The sequence below is a fragment of the Sceloporus undulatus genome, chromosome 2, assembly GCF_019175285.1.
Source record: "Sceloporus undulatus isolate JIND9_A2432 ecotype Alabama chromosome 2, SceUnd_v1.1, whole genome shotgun sequence".
Lineage (NCBI taxonomy): Eukaryota > Metazoa > Chordata > Lepidosauria > Squamata > Phrynosomatidae > Sceloporus > Sceloporus undulatus.
The window spans coordinates 127,155,680-127,179,725 of record NC_056523.1 but is presented as its reverse complement, the minus strand read 5'-3'; the positions used below and the strand labels follow the sequence as shown (position 1 = coordinate 127,179,725).

Sequence of the window (24,046 nt, the reverse complement as noted above, 5' to 3'; positions counted from 1 at the left end):
CAGGCTCTCAATGGCTCTAATAAAGGGTTCAGGATGGCCGGGGGTTGGGTTAATTCCCTAACCACTCTGAACAGCTCTGCTGGACGAGACTCTGCTGGTGCAATCCGTGCAGCACAGAACGAGTTCCTAGCTGCATCGATTGCCACTCCGTAGGAGCATAACATGCTCTCATGGAGTGTCTTGTCAGATATGTTCTGATGTTTCCGCCAGTGGCGCTCTAGTCATTGCGCAGCCCGCTTCATCTGGTGAAGATCTTTAGTATACCAGGATCTTTTATTAGGAGCGGGCTGGTAAGGACGCTCGGGAGCGATACTGTCTATTGCCCCGGTGAGGTTCGTATTCCCATTGTCCACCAGGGTTTCGACAGTGTCGCCATCATTCCCAAACATAACACCCTCTAAGGCTTCTTGGAACCTTTGGGGTTCCATCAGCCTTTGAAGGCGGACCATTGTAATGGGTCCTCCAACCCCAAGGGGTTTTTGGATTGTGGCTTTCAGCCCTAGCTTGACCAAAGAATGGTCCGTCCATGACAAGGGGGAAATAGAATTTATTTCCACCCACGGATATTCTTGGTCCGTACTAAAGACTACATTGAGTGTATTACCAGCACAATGTGTTGGACCTGAGACCAATTGGGACAGGCCCATGGCTGTCATGGATTCCATGAACAACCGAGCCGCACCTGTTAGGTCTGATGAGCCAGCCTCAAAGGAGATATTGAGGTCCCCCAGGACTAGAAGTCTGGGGGACTCCAACACCAGCTCCAAGACCAGCTGTGTCAGCTTGGCCAGGGAGTCTGTTAGGTTACGGGGTGGACGGTAAACCAACAGAATCCCCAGACTGTCCTTGGCCTTCAGGGTCAGGTAAATACACTCATTATATCTCAGTTTTGGAACCAAGTTCTTGGTCAAGGTGATATGACTTTTATGGACCACGGCCACTCCTCCCTCTCGCCCACTTTCCCTAACCTGCTCCTTTAGCGCATACCCGGCTGGGAGAGCTTTGGCCTTGTAGTTTGTCCTTGTATAGCGATTCCACATCCATAGTAGCTAGGATGGTGTTCTCTGAGAGGTTGTAGATACGCTGTATTTTCAGTTGTATCTTTCATATAGCTTGGCATGTTGATGGCATATGGTCTGAAAACTGAATCCGTTTAGCCACATATCCCAACAGTAATGGTTTAATGCATTAGGCAATGGGACTTTGTGGACAGCCTCATTTGTGTATTTTTGGCAATAGATAGCAGGTGCCTGGTTGAGCCTCCTGAGATATGTCCATTCAAATGTGGTTCTGTATATCAGTGGAGCATTTTCTGAGTACAGTCGGCCCTCTGTATCCACTGATTTTTTATCCACGAGTTCAACCATCCACACCTTGAAAATACTCAAAAATAATGCAAAATCCAAAAGCAAACCTTGTTTTTGCCATTTTATACTGTATAAGCAACACCATTTCACTATGACATCTGCAGATTTTGGTATCCACGGGAAGTCCTGGGACTAAAACCCAGCAGATAACAAGGGCCCACTGTATTTTGTATAGCTCCTTATGATATTCATCAATGAGATCTTTTGAGAGGATTCTGTAAAATGTGGCATTGGACAGTTGTCTCTCAGCCTCCTGTATGTAGTCAGACTTGTTCATGGTTCCTGCTGCTTTTTTTCTGGGTTTTATTGGAGCAAAAGATCATTTTTGCAAGTGTTCTGATTTAGGGAACAGGTGAGGGTGTTTTCAGTGTGTATAGCAGGTGTGGTTACCCAAAGATTTCCCTGGCCCCCATGTCTGGTAGGATGGTGGAAAGATGGAAGGAAGGACTGGGAATATCAAGTACAAAGTTTTCCCAGGGAGGTGCTAGGATCTCCTTGATTCTTCCTTTGTTTGCTTTAAATCTGATGGACTCCACCACTGTATTGTGATACAGCAGCAAGGAAGCTCATTGAAAATCTCATTTATTCTTCCTCTTTAAAAAAAGAAACCTGTTGCACACCCCCACTATAGGAGTACCATGGCAAGGAAACCCATTTGAGCACGTGCCACTTGTACTATTATTACAGTGATATTTTTTTTAAATGCAGGAAATGCAGGAAGGAAAAGAGTGATGCCACCCTCCTGAAATAGCCAAATGAGCATGAAGGGCAAGGAAGCATGTACAGAAAGTAGTGGGCAGACATTCAAAATTGCCCCAGTGCAGGAAGGTTAAAGTAAGAACATGCACTATAATCATGGGATCAAAACTGAAGTGTGAAAGGAAGCATTGCAATCCTAGTAGCATAGCAATATTAAACCCACCCACCCCTTTAGTGTGAAAAAGTGTTAATGTGAAAGTTTAGTGTCAGTGTGAAAAAGCCCTTACACAGAGGCTGAGTTAGCAACTGGTGTTCTGTTGATTTCTTCTTAAAATTGACCAGTATTGAATTTCTCTCCACTTGATTTTTAATAAATAAATTGAATTGAATCTGGTGGTTATCAGTTTCTTTTGTGTAATGTGAGGGGCCATTCAGACTACCTTTTGTACCAAATTGTAACCTGGATTACAAGTCAGAAGTTCCCACTGGCACTGGTTTAAACACATCAGAATTAGGGTCTGATCCAGGGCAAATACTCCTTAGAGTGGTTTTTGCGAAAATGGATTATTTCCTGTGTCTTTTAGGAAAACCCATTTCTTCCCTGCTGCCGGGAAATGTGAACTTGGCCCTGGTCATGATCAGGTCAAGTTCAGCGGAGGGATTTAGGTCAGAGGGAGAGCAGAGGGCAGAATATGCCTCCCCTGTCGCAGGCAGCTTTCTCTCTCTCTCTCTCTCATTCTCTCTCTCTCTCTTTTTGTAATTTTATTTTTGACAGATTATGCGAATGCTTGTTCTACAGGTTGATACATACTGATAGAATGTGTATGTTTGTGCTACATTTCCCTTTCGTTTGCTTGCTGCCGGCATGGCAGGTCACTTTGCAAGTGGCATTTTTTTTAAAAAAAAAATTGTGTGTGTGACAAAATATGCGAATGCTTGTTTCCTTTTAAATTTGGCAAATTGATACAAAGTGTGAATGTTTTTGCTACACATGTATATGTGTATGTAAGGCATTCTAGGGTGGCAATTGGAAGGAAAGGAAAGAAAGAGGATGCAGAGATGGCATTCTGAGGTGAGGTATTATTATTATTATTACTATTATTGTGACAGATTATGCACATGCTTTGGGCTGGAAGGGAAGGGAAGAGGCTGGCATGGGGAGGAGGCAAGGGCTGTGGAGGTGGGCTGAAAGCAAAGGGAAGGGAAGAGGCTAGCATCTGGAGGGATGCAAGGGCTCTGGAGGTGGCATTGGACTGGAAGGGAAGGGAAGGGGTTCAAAGAGGAGGAAATGCTGGGCTGGAAGTGAAGGGGATGCTAGAGGCTGGCATTCAGAGGGAAGGCTGTGGAAACCCATGACTTTGGGGGAGTCACACTCTCTCAGCTTCAGGGGAAAGGCAATGGCAAATCTCCTAGATACCAATCTTGCCAAAAAACCCAGGATGGGGTCATTTTAGGGTTGCCATAATCTGTAATGACCCAAATACACACAACACACACACACTTGGAGGTTTTTTAATAAGTTGACAGAATATGCGCACACTGCCACCAGTTGTTTTTTTAAAGGAGGGGGGAAGCACCCATTCCGCTAGCCAAAGGTTGTAGGATATGTCACCTTTGACGAAAGCGGAAGTGAATTTGATTGACAACAAAGGAGGCTCCATTTTTAAGCGGTACTGCAAATGTGAACTTCAGAGGGGCAAATTGCATCGATCAAGGTAAAGGGTAGTGAGAACTTCTACCCAGGGAGATTCAGTATGGGGGCAACCGGATCTGCCCAGTTCTATCCAGAGCAATTGGGCTAGTGAGAATAGGGCCTGAGAGTTCATCCAAGTGTTAGAGTACTTAGCAGAGGCTGCCTCACCTGGCTTTTAAGATCTTTAAAGGAAGTTCTGGTAATGGGCTAGTCCCCTCTCTGCATTTCATAAAGATCCAGGGAATAATACTGAAAATGTGAATGGTGACAGTCTATCTGAGAAATATTGACAAAGAATATCTGGTAGCCTGTCCTACAGTTCACAGTGCCAGAAGTCTAGATGTACCAGTTTGTCAAAGAGAACAACTGTGAGAGTGAGAGAAGAATATAATTTACCAACCTATACAACACATCTTTTTATTTAGGCAACATGCCAAATTCTGAAATGTTTAGTTTACTTCCCTCACTACAGGTTTCACCTTGTTTAATAGCTTTGTGAAAACTTACTTCCCTTCAGCATTTCTACAGCGCAATCTTCTGTAAAAATGAACAATCTGTAAAGGAAGGTGTCAGACTTGCCTCCTTTATGCCTCAAGATATTGTGGATGATGCAAGGGCAAATCTTTAAATTGTGTTGTTGGGGAAAATAAGCATTTTTCAGGGGTGGCTGAAGTAGAATTAATCCTCCCTCTGTGTGAGGAACAATCTTGTGTATCATTCTAGAGTGTAAATGACTGATTCCATTGAAGTGAAGAAAAATACTCTCAGCTGTACAATGAAAACCATCACCTGTCTCTAAATTTGAGAAGCAGCCTCCTTGAATCAATTTTGCTACATCAGTTGCACCATTCCCTTTCAGAGCAAGGCAGCTTTTAACTTGCATTCTCCCATAGTGACATTTTCTCATAAAATGTTTCCCAACTTTTTAAGATCTATAATTTGTAAAATATAAATGTGCTTTGACTCCGTGGTAAAATATGTCTCTCACAGCAGTCTGCACATGGGTGACTGGCAACCTCCTGATTAACGGGTAAACAGGTTCCAGTGGGAAATGATATGAAGTGATGTTTAGATAACATGCAAATCCGGTCTGTTGTGTTCCATTTCCAGGTATAATTCAGACCACTGGTTGTGACCATTAAACCCCTTCATGGCTTCAGGAACCATCCTGTCTTCGCTTCATTATGCCCTTTCCTTGAAATTCTAGTTGGATGGTCTTCTTTCTATGCTCGTATCAAAGGAAAGTGCTGGATCGCAACTGAGAAGGGGGACTTGCTAAATGATGGCCCCCCTATTTATGAAATGCTTTTATCAGGGAAGTTCAATCATATCTCCTTTGTCATCTTTTTCACACAAGGCGAAAGCTTCATTTCCACAAATTTTCTAAGTACATTTAAAGCTGAGCAAATGGAGTTTTATACTTTCTCCTGCTATTTACAAATTTAGTCAGTTAAAAGCCTGTTAATATTTATTGTATTTATTTACATTTCCATCTTGCCTTTCTATGAAAAATACCACTCAGGCCAGCTAACATAATTAAAAACAATTTCTTAAAAATTATATTTTATGTAAGCTATGCTGTTTGCAAGACAGCATGAAAACCTATTAAGCTTGAAACCTGTAATTTGTGTGATTTGAAATGGCTCACACACCCACGTGAGCCAGCACCTGATGCTTTACTCTTCAAATCATGTATAAACATCATGTACACACATCAACAATTTATTGTGTGAAAATTTCCAGTAAAGTGAGGAATCAGTTTGACTGAGAAAGTGTGGTGGAGTTTAAATTTGTAGCAGGAGAGCCACTCCTGCCAAAACCCACTTGGAAGGCTTCTCTTTAGTCTTCAGATTAAAGGTCCAAACGTAGGTTGGTCCTCGTTGGCGGGTTTTGTATACAGGACATGGGTACACATTGCGAGTATCTTGTTTGTCAACTGGAATGGCTTTGATGAAAATAACAGGCATTGGAGGAGTCAGGTCCTTCAGTCGGGCTTCAGCAATTAACCCTGTCTGTGAAGAGAGTAGCCAAATAAAACAAGCAAAATGTGAGTTTTTGCCAACTTTGCCTTTCTTGTGTCCTTACTTCTATGCCTACATTTCTTGACCTCTAGCCCTTTTCAGAATCTAGTATATACTGTTCAGAGAAGGAAACAGATGCCACTCTCATTTTCATTGAATTTCTCAGAATCTCCCGCCCTTCATTTCCTAAAATAAAATTCTGTATTGGGTTGCAACTTTTTCTCCTTCCTGTACAGAAAATCATGTGCATTTTCACCCATGCATTTTCAAGGCACTTTTATTTTATTTTACTTTAGGCAGCCCTGGTGGCATAGTGGTTAAATGCTGGTACTGCAGCCACAAGGTTGCGAGTTTGATCCAGGGGCTCCAAAGTTGACTCAGCCTGCTATCCTTTTGTAGTTCAGTAAAATGAGTACCTAGCTTATTGGGATCAATTAGCTTACAGATTGTACATTACTTAGAGATTGCTGAGTTCACTGATAAGCGGTATAGAAGTGTACAGTCGGCCCTTCTTATACACGGATTTTTTATACACGGATTCAAGCATACATGGTTTGAAAATGTTCAAAAAAGGTATAAATTTCAAATATCAAACCTTGATTTTCCATTTTTTATTTTTGCTATGCCATTAAATTTAATGGGACTTGAGCATACACGGATTTTGTTATACACGGGGGATCTTGGAACCATACCCCAGCATATAACAAGGGTCCACTGTACATGCTATTGCGATTGTTATAATGATTGCATTTCATATGTATTTTCCCCATCAATTAAAATGTGCGTGTAAAAAAATTCCCAATGTGCACCATCTTTCTTTGTGTCCGTTTTTCAAATGCACTTTTGTATTTTTGGTGTACTGTGAACTTTCTGCAACATGGCAATTAAGACTGCAAGTGAAATACTTGTTTAAAAAATTAGAGCCTAAGTATACAAGGGACTTAACATAGACCAGGACCTCCAGCTCTGTCTGGTTCTCCTTTAAAGGACTGAGATGAGCAGAAAAGACTGTAGGAATCCTCTTACAGATCTCCAGTTTGAATGACACTTTCCATGTGGCCATTGCCTGGATCTGTTTCATGCTGCTTGTGCCTGGGGGACTACAAACCCCCAGTAGCGGCCATGTTTTTATACCACTTTAATGCCTGTGGCAAGTGAGGTTTGCTTCTATGTGCCAGGCCCAGGGAGTGGGGGGAAGAAGCAGGGAGGTCTGTAAGTCTATTTTCTGGAGCTGAACTGCCCTGTCTCCCCCACCTTCAACCCCTGCCTGATCAGTTCAGAGGAAATGGCTATTGGTTAGATACCAGAGGAAGCTGGGTAAGAGCTGGGGGTCCTGGATGCTTGTTGTGCACAGTGCTGCTGTGGAGGAATCTGCTTTTGGTAGTCTCTAATGGAAGGAGGCCGATGTTCCCTATGTTGGAAGTGAAGAGGCATCAATGCTTGTTTCTTTAGTAAATAAAGGTAGAGAAAGAACTTTTGTTTTGTCTCTATGCTCCTAGATATATGTAATTCAAGCCTTTTTTGTTTCCTGCCTACAAAACCCACTTCCTCCTTCCCTTTTATCTGCCAAAAGTTAGAGTTAAGTGTTTTACAACCCTTTGTCTAAAAAGGAGATATCCATGAGGCTTCTTAGGATGGTCCATACAACTATACACATACATAAGTCAGCATTACTGAAGAATAGGTAACTTTCTTTTGACAATCAAGGGCCCGTCACAAACGGGCATAAAGTACGCGCTCTTCGTGTACTAGGGTTAGGAAGGGGCATCACTTCTTGACGCCCCTAACCCTAATATGCACGGAGCATGTACAAAATGGCGGCGCCATGACTACGTCACAACCGCGCTGCCTCCAAACAGGGCAGTGCGGAAGTGACGTCCTCGCACCACACGAGGGCGCCTGGGGTGCACTTTTGGCAGCCCCGGAAGGAGTTCTGTTTTGGAGCTCCTTCCACGACTTGCGTCGCGGATGCAGCTTCTACACAGCTGCGCCAGCGACATAAATGAGAAAGGGGCCAAGTAGCCCCTTTCTCCGTGTCCCCACTGCCGTCGGATGTCCTTGGGGCATGAAGCCCCAAGGACATCCTTTTCCAGGCCGCGGGGAAGCGGCCTTTTGCCACTTCCCCACGGCCCGGAAAGCGGCAGATCAGGGCCTCAGAGGCTGCCGCTCTGACAGCTGAGGCCCTGATCCGGTGGGGAAAGGGCCAGTTACAGGCTGCCCCAAACGGGCGGTCTGTAATGCGCCTACCTCTCTATCTTGAATGGATTTCTTGCAATAACGAACTTTGTTTTTTAACCTTCCTAGAGCATCCTGCATATTTCTATCCTGTTTTGAACCAAAAGCTCATTTTGCACTAGGGCATGCTGCACTCTGCTTAAATACTAATAATTTCCTATACCCTGTGAATGCCACATTGATTTCACATGTGTCTGGGTGGGTGGGGCAGATTTGCAGGCAATATAAGACAGGCCACTCCTGATGTGTTCCCTTACAGCTTTGGCAGTGCGTCCCATCCTGCCACCCTTAGTTCATGGAGAGCATTGCTGGTCACTACAGGGCCAGGTAGGCATTTCCCCCCTCTTTGCCAAGGGATTTCCCTCCCTTTTTTGCCTCCCCCAAACTGTATCTAGGGAACTTGAGACAATTAGCTAAAGATTACAGCAATTAATAGGCTTCCTCCAGGAAGGTAGCAGAGGTGAGTGGACATACACCTTGGCACCCCCTTTAGTGTAGGTGTACATCTTGGCACCCCCTTTAGTGTAGAGTAAAGCTTCAGAACCATCTCATTAGGGTTCTATGGTCTGGAGATGGACAAAAAATCTGCTCTTGAGATTAACCTGAGGTTTTCCTCCTGCTTGTAAAGGCATAAAGCTTTGGTAGGAGTGCCTGGAGGATGATCTGAGGGGCAACGCAACCAAATGGAGTCAGGTGGTTCACCCACAGAAGGCTGGGGAATTAGTCAAGGGATAACACCTGGCCTCGGCTGAGTCCATATCAGAGTCCTCCCTCTCTTAATGTCTTCCAGGATTATAAATCTTATTAACTAGGTCAATGAAGTGGCCCTTGTTTAACCCAACTTCTTGTGCCTGGTCTCATTATTCCATGGTAGATCCTCAATAGCTTCCTTCCTAGCCTGGTGGGAGAAGGCCTGAAAGCTGAGTTCACTGGCAGCCTCTATGCTCCACTTGGTCTTCTTGCATGACCTGAAGAAGACCATCTGTGACAATGAGAAGGAGCAAGGGAGGGATGTGTTAGCTTTAACACTGTCCCATCTGAACATGCAGCTACTCTCTTGTACAGAAGGATGGGGATCTGAAAAAGACAGGATTGCTTCATTTCCACCTTCTATCTCCCAGTGGGCAATATGCCCTACATTTTGGTCTAAATGGAGCCCTGGTGGCGCAGTGGTTAAATGCCTGTACTGCAGCCATTCACTCAAAACCACAAGGTTGCAAGTTCAAGACCAGCAAAAGGGCCCAAGCTCGACTCAGGCTTGCATCCTTCCGAGGTCGCTAAAATGAGTACCCAGACTGTTGGGGGCAAATTAGTTTACTTGCTAATTAGCTTACTTGCTGTTCACCACTATGATCTTTGGAATAGCGGTATATAAATAAAATAAATTATTATTATTATTATTATTATTATTATTATTAAATTTTGTCCTACATTTTGTCCTGGTTTATAGTAGAGAATTATGGCAACCCTAATTATGGAACCCAACTCTTGTTATAAACCCTGTGAGGTTGGCTAGGACACACTGGGAGAAGGGAGTGGAGAGGAGAAAAACAACAGGAAAATAAAAAAGTAAATTTTGGAATCCCTGGCTCCAAAGATGAGTCGGCTCTGAAGGAGTCCTTCTGAAACTCCACTACCTAGCTGCCTATGAGGTCAGGCCTGGCAAGATGGAAATCCATACCAAAAAAGAATCCTTTGTCCATTTGTCTTTGCCTCCTAGCTGATGTGTGGGGATAGCTTATAACACCCCGTACCTTAAGAGAACAAGTGGAAAAATTGTATGTCAAGAATGCGAAATCTTTGGCTCTGTAGATATTTTGGCCAACTGTGCAGCACAGCCAATGGCTTACTTTTGGCCAACGCATTTCCTCCGAGCCACAACCAAAGGTAAGGTAGAGTGGGAGTTTTAGGCCAAAGGTTCTCAATGCCTCTGCCATACAGGGCTTATGTTACACTTTACTAATTGGACCTTACATCTTTACATTTGTACTGCACAGCATAGCTTAGAAATATTTGTTGCTGTTGTTGTTTTGCCCTATAACTCTCATAATTCCAGCTCTGGCCATTCTGGCTGGAGAATTCTGGAAATTGTAGTCCACAGAAGTAACTTCTAACAGCTCTACTGATTAGAACTGTGTATCAATCAAAAATTTCTGTTCAGATGATTTAGAGGAAAACAATTTGTATTCTACTATGTACATGCAACAGTAAACAATCTTGATCCTTTTACACCACCAACAATATATACACTGTTACATTAAGGTAATCCTGATAATAGATAGCGCCTGTTCAGTTTAAGATTGCCAAAGCAGCAAGTAAACAATAAATATTCTCCACAACAACATCTCTTCTGTTAGTTGGCAGTGCAACGTATTTCAACTTTTGAGCTGCCACCTTGCTGTTTGAGAGAAACAGAGGAAATCAATTCCCCACAAAATACTTCCTGCTATTTTTAGGTTTTCTATCTCTCTCATATCATTCCATGGCATTAGTTCATGTTTTATTTTCATGTTTATCTCCTTGTTGGTCAAAGAACCCTTTAACTTGGAAACAACCATTTTTGGTTGCTTGGAAATACCATTTGGTGTACAGGTGTGTGTTCAGGGGAGGCTGTATGTCTACAGCATGCACATCCTCTGTGCTCATTAGCACCAAAGTATTTCGTGGGCACAGCACTATTGACTTTAAACATATTCATCCTGGTTTTTCAGCATAATTTCCAAGGAAAGGAAAGCTATCAAAGGTTTTACACTGTCAGTTAGAACATACAAAAAACAAACGCTGGATATTATAACAATGCAAAGCTATTAAATAGCAAAGAAATTAAAACAATGAAACTATGGTAGGGCAGGAATAAAATGCATCGTAGGGTACATCTACACTGGAGAAATAATGCAGTTTAACACCTCTTTAACTGCCATGGCTCTATCCTACAGAAACCTGAGATTTGTAGTTTTGTGTCTACCACTTTTTGGCAGAGAAGGCTAAATACCTTATAAAACTACAAATCCCAGGATTCCATAGGATGGAGCTACAGCACTTAAAGTTGTGTTACACTATTATTTCTACAATACAGTATTAGAAATAATATTGTGGTTGTATTTCCTTAAAGAGCATAGTGTAAGGACAGTCTTAATTCTTCCCCATTTGTCTTCACCACCACTGTAAAACAGGCACTGTCAAAAGGGTGGGGAGTGAGCATTGTAGGGCTGCTTTATACATTACACAGTAGCAAACATGTGTTGCTATTGAACATACACTTAGTGGCAGTGAGCCATGCAAATCCCAGCTCAGTGTGCCTGGCTCAACTTTCTACAACTCTGTGCCCTGAAGGATGGCATGGACTACAATTCCCGCTTCTAGCCAGCAGGACTAATAGCCAAGGATCATAGGAGTTTCAGTCAAAGCACCTGCAGGGCATATAGACTGGCTTTTCCACTGCAAATGCATTGGAAAACCTGTGTTTGTTGTGCAGCATTTTGTACGTATGTGCCAAAAACAAAGCAAGTGAGGGTGGGATTTTAGCAAGGCAGGATGGTGCTGTATGGCACATAGATGATGGCAGAGGTTACTGACAACACTTTACCTTCAAGAGCATTTTCATTTCTGCCTTTGGCATAAATAAAAGTGGAGTCATTCTTTGGAAATATTTCCCATTCCCATTGTAATACCACTGCCACAATCCTTGGTATTGATTTTGCCAAAACCACTTGACTTGCCTCAGTGAAAGGCAAAGGAACAGGAGAGAAGAAGCTCAGACAAAACTGTCAACAGCACTGAATTTCGCTCAGTTTCAGCCATTCTCTTCAGAGCAGAAACATCCAGTCTTTGCAAGAATGAGGAGCCAGGTTCCCTATACACATAGTTCATCTACCTTTAATGTAATTTATGCTAGCAGAGAATTTAGGCCAATTCTGATGATTGGAAGATCAGATGCTTGGCAGTTCAAGACCCAAGTGCTGCATAATGGGGTAAGCTCCTGTCACTAGTCCCAGTTTCTGCCAATCTAGCAGTTCGAAAGCATGCAAATGCAAGTAGATAGACAGGTACTACTTCTCGGTGGGAAGGTAACAGCATTCGTTGGAGTCATGCTGGCCATATGACCACCAGAGCAGTTCTCAGACAACGCTGGCTCTTCAGCTTAGAAATGAAGATGAGCACTGCCCCCTACAGTCATGTTATAACTAGACATTCATGTCAAGGGACTACCTTTACCTTTAAACCCTGTTAAGTATTCTTTTGTTAAGCAGAAGGCTGTTAAAGATTCTATCATAACTTTAAGCCAACCACATAATAATATGAATACATCTATAAAATACAGAATACTCCCTTGCATGTAGAACAGGTACAGAAAAGCTGTCTTCGGTTGCAGCTGTCACCTTAAAGTGCAGTTTCTTTTCTACAGTGGAATAGCTCTTCACAGTGATTATCATGGACTAAGGGCTCATGTACTTACTAAAGGATTAATTTCTAGTAGATATGCAGTCCAGAAAGACTGGAAGCAGATAGGTGAGTTAATAATTCTTTACACTGTCACCTGCTTTTGTCCCTGCAAGAATACCTATGTAGCTAACAGAGCTATCAAGCACACAATCAACGGTGTCCATTTCAATACAGGTATGTCTTTGTTCCTCACTCACTATTGTTTAAAAATGCTTATGCAGAGGTGATATCATTATTATTGCTTAGTGTTCTAATAGAGAATGCCTTCGAAAATAGCTACTGAGGTAATTGTTTAAAAGGCTGTTTTATCTCCCATGGCATGGTGCCACAATTGCATGGCTGATGATGTCTCCAGTTTGAGAGGGGGGCAGTAGGCGGTAGATACAAATACGTGATTTCTGATTTTCTGAGTGGCCTTATTAGATTTTATTAGAAATTCTTATTATTGAGCTCAACCATAGTAGCGTCTGTATTGATGCAATCTGCATTTTGAATTCTTGTTGGCATCCCCCAGCCTCTGAGAAAGGCTGGATAAGCAAGTGACCTATCACAGCTGTTAACTGTTGTCAAGTCAGCCTTGACCTGAAGACTCTAGGGATGAGAAACCTCTGAGACACACTTTTATCAACAGCCCTATTAATTTCTTGCAGACTCGGGACTGTGGCTCCCTTGACTGAGTCTATCCACATGTAATGCAGTCTTAGTTTTTTCCTACTGTCTTCCACTCTACCAAGCATTGCGTTCTTTTCTAACACATCATGTTCCATCTTGATGTGTCCAAAGTATGATAACCTCAGCCTGGTCATCTTGACTTCTAGTGAGAATTCAAGCTTAATTTATTCTTAGGCTCACTTATTTGTCTTTTTGGCAGCCCATGGTATCCATAGAAACTTTTTGTATAGTCTGTATTTCACTGATTTGTGCTGTCCTTTGCCATAACTGAAGAAAAAATTAGGAAGTCCCTGCATTCCTGTTTTAGGGAGATGTGGGGATATGACATTTGTAGGGAGATGACATCCATTCCAAAGTATTCCTAAATAACTCCCAGCATTGTCAAGGGCTTTTCATTCCCACTTCCCATGTCAGTTTAAATTGACCCAATACTTCCTGAAATGAAATATACTTCCCCGTGACTGTCTGCTTTTTGTTATACTAGAACTAGAAAAGATGGTTGCCACCAAGAAACACAGTGAATTCAGTTTCCAATATCCAGATTCAACAGAGATCAAGTGAGGTAAAGAGGAATGCTAGCAATAATAGAAAATGATCCTAATGCTTAGCTAGTATAATATTACTAAAGCATTTTAACACTTTGGCTATAAACCCTAAATAATAATTAAAAAGGGCTCGGTGGAAATTGGTGAAAGTTGGTTTCTGAATTATTGCCCAAGTCTAGATGTGACATGTGTTCAGTAGGAGAAGAATACAACAGAGGAAGGAGGGTAGGGAACCTGAGCAATTTCAAGAAACCCACTGGACACTCTAATTTGTTGTTATTTGCCATCAAGTTGACTGACTTCAGTTTATGGCAATCCTATCAATGAGAAACCTCCAAGATCCCAGCTTATCAACTGCCCTGCTCAGAGTTTGGCTTTGGCTTCCTTTTTAGCCTATAGTCCAGTCTCCTTTTTTTCCTTGTGCCTACCACTTTACCAAGCACTATCTTCTTTATGTCCCATAAAGAAGAAAGTGTATTTTGACAAGATGCACAACTAAGTGGAGGAACAAGAAGAGATAAAATGAAATGAGGACAATTGCAATGTGCTCACTCCCCTGGGATCCAAAAGTGGGGCAGATGCAAGAAGCTTGTGAGAGTGACCCAGGGACAGTCAAAAAGAGTTAGCACAAAGTTCCTAGCAGTAATCTTTAGGTCCAAGGTTTTGCTATTATTAAAGTTAACAAGAAGGCAATAGTGAGAAATATTTGGCGTTCCCCTCTGAAATATTATCTAAATGAAAAGATCTTGTGTGTGCTGGAGCTCTTTTATAAGTAGGCCATGAACCTTGGAAGGTCCAGGCTCCTCCTCACCTCCTTGTGATGTAGCCAGCCCACCCTCATGTTGAAAACAGTTCAAAGAAAATACAGTACTTTTACGCCACAAGTGGACATTGAGTAAAGTGGAAAATTATGTACCTGCGGGGAAGCAACTTCTGGAAACAGCTAAACTGAGGCTGCCTCAATAAAGATGTCCCTGGATGTATCCCTGTGGGTGAAATATGCCTCTAATAAGCAAAGTTGCTTGAAGGGGCTATCCTAAAGAAACAGATTTTTTGCCACTCTGTTGAGCCCCAGGCTATGGTTCTCCACTTTCTTTCTGGGTGCCTCCTTTCCACAACAACAAAGATTCCTGCCCTACCTGGAGGAAATAAGAACCATGTTCAGCACCAAGCAACCTAGGCTGATGCTCAGCTTTTTCAACCTAGACTGGTGCCCCTTGAAAACTCATCAGTTATACCTCTGCTCACCCCACCACCTCTACCTTCAGCCCTTGCTCATTCTCTGCTGGGCCTCATGCAAGGTCAGTAAACTTCTCAGCAAGAAGGCTCTGACCTTTGGTGCTCTTAAACAGCACTGGGGAGAGCTAGGAATAAAAGAAAGCCATTGATTTATAAACATCGGTTATGGGAAAGGAGCCAGTAAGCCTTTTAGCTTCAAGGCTCACAGCACCAGCTGCTCCTTTTGGCAAGGTCTCTAAAAGCAAGAGTTATGTGCTTTCTCTGGCAAAAAAAAAAAAAAAAAGCAGGGGTCCCAATTCTGTAGCAGACGAAGACGGAAGCCACGTATGACAAAAATACAAATTTCTAACATCAGAAATATTGTGTAAATTAAGCTCACTGATTGTTTCGCCCTAAAACCAAATTTTCAAAGAATTTGGAATGTGCTGGTCAGGATTCGGTAAGCATGGAGATGATAGAGGAAAAAGGAAAAGAGTAGTGAGAATGTATTAATTAGATATTAACCAAACTATTCTTTAAAAATTAAAAAAATACTCATTGGTGTCTTAGAACACATCCACCTATCAGTGTGCTTTTGGTGGTTCCTCTGAATCAAATCTATTTTTCATCAAGTTCCATGACATTAGAAAAAGCATGCAAGGGGCTCCAAGAGACTGAATTAAGTCCTAAGATTATGGGGAACTCTATAGCCCCTGACACTGCATAGGAAAGATCCCACACTTGCACTTTGACTATCTTTCTCAGTAAAGGTTGGAGAAGCCCCTTCTGACCTGACTGAGCTCAAGTTAGTAAGGTAAGCCCTCTCTCAGCCCCAAGTGACTATTTCTGCCTAAAATCACTTGGATTGCTCAATTCCTTTGCTCATGTGGTTTAGGATTTCCCCTGAACTGTAACCTTTAGGATAGATTAGGATCTGTACAATTCCCTGGGCTCTTAAAACCAGTGATTTCTTTTTCAAAATGTTGTTTGTTTTGCAAGCAGTTAGTAGTGTACAGTTAAGGATGTATACGAAATGCAGGAGAACACTTTAAAGGTTCATGCAATTTCCTTAGATATTTGATATTTGCACATTACATAATTTTACGGACTTGTATATTTCAACACTGAATAAGCAAATTTCAACATGGAAACTCATAAAGGTTCAGTTCAGCTTCAGTATAAAGATAACAAGACAAAGTAGTTAGCAACTTACTGATGCCCATTTTCCCTCCCTTCACCTTCAGCCACTGGGAATATTAATAAGCTCCTACTTGTTATTTAAGATTCACTAGAAACTTCCAACTGTTTATTTTTAAATGAAAGCATTTACTCTCAAAGTACTGAATATCATGACAAGACATAGAAGTTTATCATACAGAAGTTTCTGCAGCTTTTTGCAACTTAGTTCCAGGGTGACTGTGGGTCCAACGATGCGAATTCACATGATAACGTGATGTGTTATCACACGCAATTCATTTATATGGGGGCTCCTTCCGTGGCGCTTCTGCAGTGAATCCAAAGTGACTCCTTATTTTGATGAATTGGGGGGAAAAGTGAATTCATAGAATTCGCTTTCAAGCTCACTTCAATTTCACTCTGAATTGGTCTGGTGTGGAATGCAACATTGCTTCTGCTGTGGTACACCACCGCAAACCCCCCCGGGTTGCAAATTTCCCAAGATGCGGCACTGCAATTTTCCCTGATTTCCTTTCGGTGGTCCTTTCACTTTCAGGGCAACTTATTTTTTGGGAATATATATATGTGTGTATGTGTGTGAATGTGAATATACAGATATGTATGTCTGTCTATCTATCTATCTATCTATCTATCTATCTATGTGTTGAAATTGCTGAAATGGAAGGGAAAATAAAAAGGGGGGATGAAGAAGACACATAAATATTCACGAGGCAAATGTTGACGCAATCACGCAATTACGCAAAACAGGGAACAAGAACTTGTGCCCCAGAAATGTACAAGGTCACGATGCGTTCAGACCCCCACTGAGCATGGGCAAGGGTGCCAATTCGAATTGTTGAATCCCACCAGTGTGGTAATACAATTTGCACTCACTCCGCTTTGGTTGAATCCGCATCATGTGACTTGCCTTGGATTCGATTCCCCTTGATTCGGAAGGGCAATGGAAGGGCAACCAGGTGTGATAAAACATTCACGTTATAATGTGAATTCACATATCTGAACCAGGAGTCACCCCGGATCTGAGCTGCAAAAACCTCCATGTGATAAACACCATACATTCTATACTTTCTGAGCAACTCTGATGCTACTCTCAGCTCAGCCCTGGCTTTGAAAGACCATCTTGATACTTGAAGAGGTGAGGTTTCATTTGCCACAGGACAGTGACAAATCAGAGCCATTTAGTCACTGCTATCATGACCACATGGCCATGCAAGACATCCAGTATATTCTGTAATTACAATTTATCATATCCATGTAGGTATAAATAAAGGTTAATAATAATAATAATAATAATAATAATAAGAGAAAGCAAAAAGTTTTATCTGAAATTTCTAACAAGGAGTGCTCATAGTAACAGTAATTGGCTGATTCTCTTCTTAAGGCAATTTCCCACCTAACAAATCCAAATAAATTGAATAAGTAAATAAATAAATTAGGAATAGGATAAACAATGGATTTCTAACTTTATTTTCTACCTGTATGTCCCAGCGTGCTCCTTCCATGAACAAGCCATGGACACATGCACCTTCCCGTGGTGGGCTGGTGAAATCCTCACGGCTCCTCTTGGTCACATCACACTGTAGCGTCATTTTGTCCAGGGGCCACTCATTTTTTCGGGCGGTAGACTGCATTATAGCTGTCAAGAAAGACTGGGGGTTGAAGAATCCTGCCAACCACACTATAGATGGTAGCAAGAAGTCTCCAGTCCATGTCTCAAGCTCCTTAATGCGACTGAGAAGATCTGCAAACCAGCTACCCAAACCAGCCATGGAAGGATAAGCCCTCCTGGTCCATGACTCAGGCACTGCATCTAAGAAAATGGCATTCTGTAAGGTCTCCATTTCACTGGTCATGGTTAATTCACCCTAGAAGAGGTGTAAGAGAAAACAGCATGAAACGAAAAGCACTCACCTGACTTAAAATGCAGCAAATACTGAATGTGGAAGCTCTTGATGCATTGTTTTAGCAGGATTTTCTGTGCATCAAGAGCTTCCACATTCAAGCTTACAGAAAACAGTGGAGTTTGAGTAAGCAGCACATTTTCAGAAAGAGTATCTATTTCTACATTTATGTTATTCAAAACATTTTACGTAACTCCATCCATGGTTCCTAAGATAAAAGACAAGGAAACTATCAGAAAGGAGGTTGCAGAGGGAGCAAAAACCTGAGTAAATGGGCCCCATGGCTGGTGGTGAAAAGCTAGGAAAAAGTCCTAGGACATAGGGAACTAAAGCTAGTTCCTGTTTTTCAGGCCACTGCCTGCATATAGTGACATTTATCTCCCCAGCCTGCTGATTTGTGCTTGGAAATGGGGCAAAGGAGGGCACTATAGAAATTTCACATTGCTCAGGGCAGGATGTATGCTACAGGGGTTGGGGATGAAGGAACTGTACCTGGGAGGCATCTCACATGCCATTGTGCAGCCAGATTATAAGGCATGCATGCACTGGCTTAATTAGAGGTCACACCAGTATATGACACCAAGAGTCTCAGGCAGGAAATGTGTGGCTGAAGAGCAGTGACTCAGTGTTGTAAAGGGGAAGAACTGGGTGCAGTGGTTTCATTTAGGAGTGTGGGGGGGGGGCTGCTCACTGCACCAGGTGCTGCAGTGACCAGCAAGGCTCCAACCAGCAAGGCTTCTCCCGTAGATAGGGAGGTAGGGGGACTCTTCTTGCTGTGCTGCTCCACTTTAAAGGGTGAAGATGGGGGTAAAGCCACTGACCTTTCTCTCTGCTCCCCCCACCACAGCTTCCCCTGTCAGTCTGTTTCTGCCACTATCCTTGTGGGAGGATGAGCTATTTGCTATGACTCTCTTTCCTTAAGGGTGAAGATCTTTTGTAATTAAAACACTGTTCTTGCTCATGGCATCCTGTCTTTGGTGTCTCAGCTGGGTGTGGGGGTAGCAGGATGCCAGGTTCCTAGGGGTGAAACCTTTCTCCCCATCTGCACCCCCATTCCGGGAGATCCATGAGTAGTTGATAGACAGGATGCCAACTCCTCACCACTTTTGAAGTTTGCATCAACTACCAGTCTTTCAGTATGTATAATTGGAAGCAAGGTGCCATCTTGCATTTTCCCCAGGTACTAAAATGTTTTGGCCTTGTCTTGCATTTGTTCTTTTCCCACCACCACCATTCAAATTATTCAACAAGAGCCTCTACCTTTAGCCCCAGGTCCAACTCCTTTAGTGACCTCCTAATTTCATTAGTAAGGAGATTCATCCGTTCACATTCCTGGAAAGCAACAACAATATATGGAGTCCTCTCTTCCACTTTTGCCATCAGTTCAGGGATGTTGAACTCATCTGTGAGCTTCTCCAGGATGTCATCTAACAGTGCCTTCACCTAAATACCAAAGAATGGTGATAAGAAGGTTGTGGAAAACTAGGGCTCCTCCACAAGGGACAAATGTACTGGGAAGTTGTGATACTTGTTGCTGTATTTCTCAGAGCTTTTAAAATTATCTCAAGGCTTATCCACAACGGGGGAAAGGTCCTTACTTTGTGTTTTGATTTTACCTGCATATTCATAGTTTTTCATCCAAACTCTTTCTTGAAATATCCCGTTTCCCTTCCTCCCCTTTCCTTTGTGTTCTTCCCCCTCCCATCATTCACGTGTGACATCTAGATTCAGTCACAGATTTCCACTGTTCCCCTTTTTAATTATTATTCAAGAGTTATAGTCAAAGTGTTCAAGGGCTTTAGACATATTGTACTAGCTAAACATTAGGATAATTTCCTTTTATAGTTAGTATTCCCCTTCCTCTCACTTGATCTCTGTTGAATCTGGGTTCTGAAAAATTTGCTGTCTCTTGGCAAACAAACAGTTCTTGTTAAACTGTAATACTAGTTCCAGTATAACGAAAAAAGACAGTCATAGGAGGTACATTTCATTTCAGGAAGTACTGGGTTAATTTAAATTGACATGGGGAGTGGGACTGAAAAATTCTTGATAATACTGGATATTTCCTGGGAATACTTCAGGATGGGGGAAATCTCATGTACATTTCCCCACCCCACCCCACCCCATCCAAAAAGGGGAGGGGGAAGAACAGGAACAAAACCAGGGACTTTGTGGTTTTCCCAGTCCATCTGAATGGGTCCTAAATTAAACTTCTGTTGTTCTGGACTATTTTCTAAACATTCCCTGTACTAGCTGCAACATTTTATTCCCAACTTTGAGTGGGTTTCTGTTTAATTCCATGGCATATTGGAACAATATATTCACGTCTCTTCTCCCTTCTCATTATGGTGGAACATTAAAATCACACCTTTGCACTATATCAATATCACTGTAAAAAAATTAAAAATTAAGAGAGAAGATTTTCCTTTCAAAACAAAGAACCATCTCAGCAACCCACGCCCTTTAAAAAAAAAATTGGGAGAACCACACACAGATCCTCATAGAGATCCAAGAAATGGCTAAATCATCACCCCCAAAAAGTGGAATATAGAGGGAACAACAACCAGAAAAAATCAGCAAATCCAAGAAGCTATAACATAAGAACTTCTTTCAAACTAATCTGAAAGAGACCTTACTTAATTGGAGGCTGAAAGGATGACCCACTAGTCATGTTTGCCTTGGGAAAAGTAATCTAGAGCTTGTTCCCACTAGGGGATACCCCGCGTTCTGAATCGATTTCAATAGGCAGCGTGCCCATTAGGATTCGGTTTAAACCTAGAACGGTTCTAGAGCAACCCGGAATCGTTCCCACTAGAAATCGAATCCAGAAGCGGGATAAAATTTAAATTCGTGTTTTCCTCATTTAACGCGTGTTAAAAAAACACTAGGGTCCTACCTACTGTTTTTCCCTTGATTCGAGTTAGGAACCGGATTATTTAGATGAGAACGATATCGTTTCAATCGGGCTAGAAGGATGGGAGGAGCTGACTGCGATGGGGGCTGTCCTTGGGGGAGTTGCCCTTTCTGTCCCCATCCGTCGTGGCTGTCGCCATTTTTGCTTCCCTCACCCCTTTGTCCGCTGTGGTCTTTCAATAAGAGATAAGGATTATTTTTATTTTTTATTTTAATGGTTTACAGGCGCTTAATTTCTTCAGCGCTTTAAGCGCCTGAAGTCTCGGCTGCTCAAGCGCCTGCATCTGCAAAGGACTACAAGGCTTCTCCCGGTGGATTGCAACCTTCCCTCTGTGTGGGGAGAGCCCATTTCTAACGGAGGAGAGGCAAGAAGGGAAGGCTAAGAGGCATTCCCTGCCCGCTTGGGCTCTGATCTCGCCCAGGCAGGGAAGGGAAGGCTCCTCACGAGGAGGCATCTGATCTCGCCCAACTCTCAGATTCTAAGGTCTATCCACCTAGCCTCTGTTTTAGCTTGGAACTAGGGTCCCCTTTCTCTGCCTCCTTCTGCCATGCAGGAACTCCCTAATCAAAGGGCTCAAGCAGAGGCTGGGTGGGCATGTGTCATTGGGGATGCTTTGACAGAGAGTTCCTGTGTGGCAGAAGGGGGGATTGGACTAGAAGGCTCTTCCTGGGGTCCCTTCCAACTCTCAGATTCTAAGGTCTATCCACCCAGCCTCTGTTTTAGCTTGGAGGTAGCGGCCCCCTTCTCTGCCTCCTTCTGCCATGCAAAACTCCCTATCAAAGGGGCTCAAGCAGAGGCTGGGTGGCATGGTGTCATGGGGATGCTTTGACAGAGAGTTCCTGTGTGGCAGAAGGGGGGATTGGACTAGAAGGCTCTTCCTGGGGTCCCTCCAACTCTCAGATTCAAGGTCTAACCACCCAGCCTCTGTTTAGCTTGGAGGTAGCGCCCCTTTCTGCTTCCTTCTGCCATGCAGGAACCCCTAATCAAAGGGCTCAAGCAGAGGCTGGGTGGGCATGTGTCATTGGGGATGCTTGACAGAGAGTTCCTGTGTGGCAGAAGGGGGATTGGACTAGAAGGCTCTCCTGGGTCCCTTCCAACTCCAGATTCTAAGGTCTATCCACCCAGCCCTGTTTTAAGCTTGGAGTAGCGGCCCCTTCCTCTGCTTCCTTCTGCCATGCAGGAACCCCTAATCAAAGGGCTCAAGCAGAGGCTGGGTGGGCATGTGTCAGGGGGAGCTTTGAACAGAGGGTTCCGCGTGGCAGAAGGGGGGATTGGACTAGAAGGCTCTTCCTGGGGTCCCCTTCCAACTCTCAGTCTATCTAAGGTCTATCCACCCAGCCTCTGTTTTAGCGTTGGAGTAGCGGCCCCTTTCTCTGCTTCCTTCTGCCATGCAGGAACTCCCTAATCAAAGGGCTCAAGCAGAGGCTGGTTGGGCATGTGTCATTGGGGATGCTTTGACAGAGAGTCCTGCGTGGCAGAAGGGAGGGATTGGACTAGAAGGCTCTTCCTGGGTACCCTTCCAACCTCAAGATTCTAAGGTCTATCCACCCAGCCTCTGTTTTAGCTTGGAGGTAGCGGCCCTTTCTCTGCTTCCTTCTGCCATGCAGGAACTCCCTAATCAAAGGGCTCAAGCAGAGGCTGGGTGGGCATGTGTCATTGGGGATGCTTTGACAGAGAGTTCCTGCGTGGCAGAAGGAGGGATGGACTAGAAGGCTCCCGGGGTCCCTTCCAACTCTCAGATTCTAAGGTCTATCCACCCAGCCTCTGTTTTGCTTGGAGTAGCGGCCCCTTTCTCTGCTTCCTTCTGCCATGCAGGAACCCCCAATCAAAGGGCTCAGCAGAGGCTGGGTGGGCATGTGTCATTGGGGATGCTTTGACAGAGAGTTTCCTGCGTGGCAGAAGGAGGGATGGACTAAAAGGCTCTTCCTGGGGTCCCTCCAACTCTCAGATTCTAAGGTCATCCACCCAGCCTCTGTTTTAGCTTGGAGGTAGCGCCCCTTTCTCGCTTCCTTCTGCCATGCAGGAACTCCCTAATCAAAGGGCTCAAGCAGAGGCTGGGTGGGCATGTGTCATTGGGGATGCTTTGAACAGAGAGTTCCTGCGTGGGCAGAAGGGGGGATTGGACTAGAAGGCTCTTCCTGGGGTCCCTTCCAACTCTCAGATTCTAAGGTCTATCCACCGCCTCTGTTTTAAGCTTGGACTAGGGCCCCTTTCTCTGCCTCCTTCGTGCCATGCAGGAACTCCCTAATCAAAGGGCTCAAGCAGAGGCTGGGTGGGCATGTGTCATTGGGGATGCTTTGACAGAGAGTTCCTGTCGTGGCAGAAGGGGGGATTGGACTAGAAGGCTCTTCCTGGGGTCCCTTCCAACTCTCAGATTCTAAGGTCTATCCACCAGCCTCTGTTTTTAGCTTGGATACGGGCCCCTTCTCTGCCTCCTTCTGCCATGCAGGAACTCCCTAATCAAAGGGCTCAAGCAGAGGCTGGTGGGCATGTGTCATTGGGGATGCCTTTGACAGAGAGTTCCTGCGTGGCAGAAGGGGGGGATTGGACTAGAAGGCTCTTCCTGGGGTCCCTTCCAACTCTCAGATTCTAAGGTCTATCCACCTAGCCTCTGTTTTAGCTTGGAACTAGGGTCCCCTTTCTCTGCCTCCTTCTGCCATGCAGGAACTCCCTAATCAAAGGGCTCAAGCAGAGACTGGGTGGGCATGTGTCATTGGGGATGCTTTGACAGAGAGTTCCTGCGTGGCAGAAGGGGGGATTGGACTAGAAGGGATTCAAGGGATTCTGCCTGACTGTCTTGGTGGGAGACATGAAGAAAACCTATCCCATAGTTCCTCTGGAAAGAGCTTCGGTTTCTTACTAAATTCGCATTGCCAGCAGCCTCCTTCTCATTGATCTCTGTGGGCTCTCTGAAGGGATTCTCCCTGGCTGTCTGAGGAGACATGAAGCGGGGATGCTGCCCTGGAAAACCTATCCCATAGTTCCTCTGGAAAGAGCTTCGGTTTCTTACTAAATTCGCATTGCCAGCAGCCTCCTTCTCATTGATCTCTGTGGGCTCTCTGAAGGGATTCTCCCTGGCTGTCTGAGGAGACATGAAGCGGGGATGCTGCCCTGGAAAACCTATCCCATAGTTCCTCTGGA

At 43.8% G+C, this 24,046-nt stretch overlaps 1 protein-coding gene across 1 annotated transcript in view; it reads right to left on the bottom strand.

Annotated features, from left to right (window-relative positions):
- Positions 1-5,236: 5,236 nt before the first annotated feature.
- LOC121920402 (dynein axonemal heavy chain 9-like) overlaps positions 5,237-24,046 on the bottom strand; it is a 195,274-nt gene continuing 176,464 nt past the window's right edge. The window contains exons 27-29 of the mRNA XM_042447539.1: positions 19,252-19,434; positions 17,566-17,955; positions 5,237-5,771 (exon numbers count right to left, since the gene is read on the bottom strand). Coding sequence (XP_042303473.1) covers positions 5,544-5,771; positions 17,566-17,955; positions 19,252-19,434 — 801 coding nt within the window. The 3' untranslated portion in view covers positions 5,237-5,543. The remainder of the gene's footprint in view (positions 5,772-17,565; positions 17,956-19,251; positions 19,435-24,046) is intronic.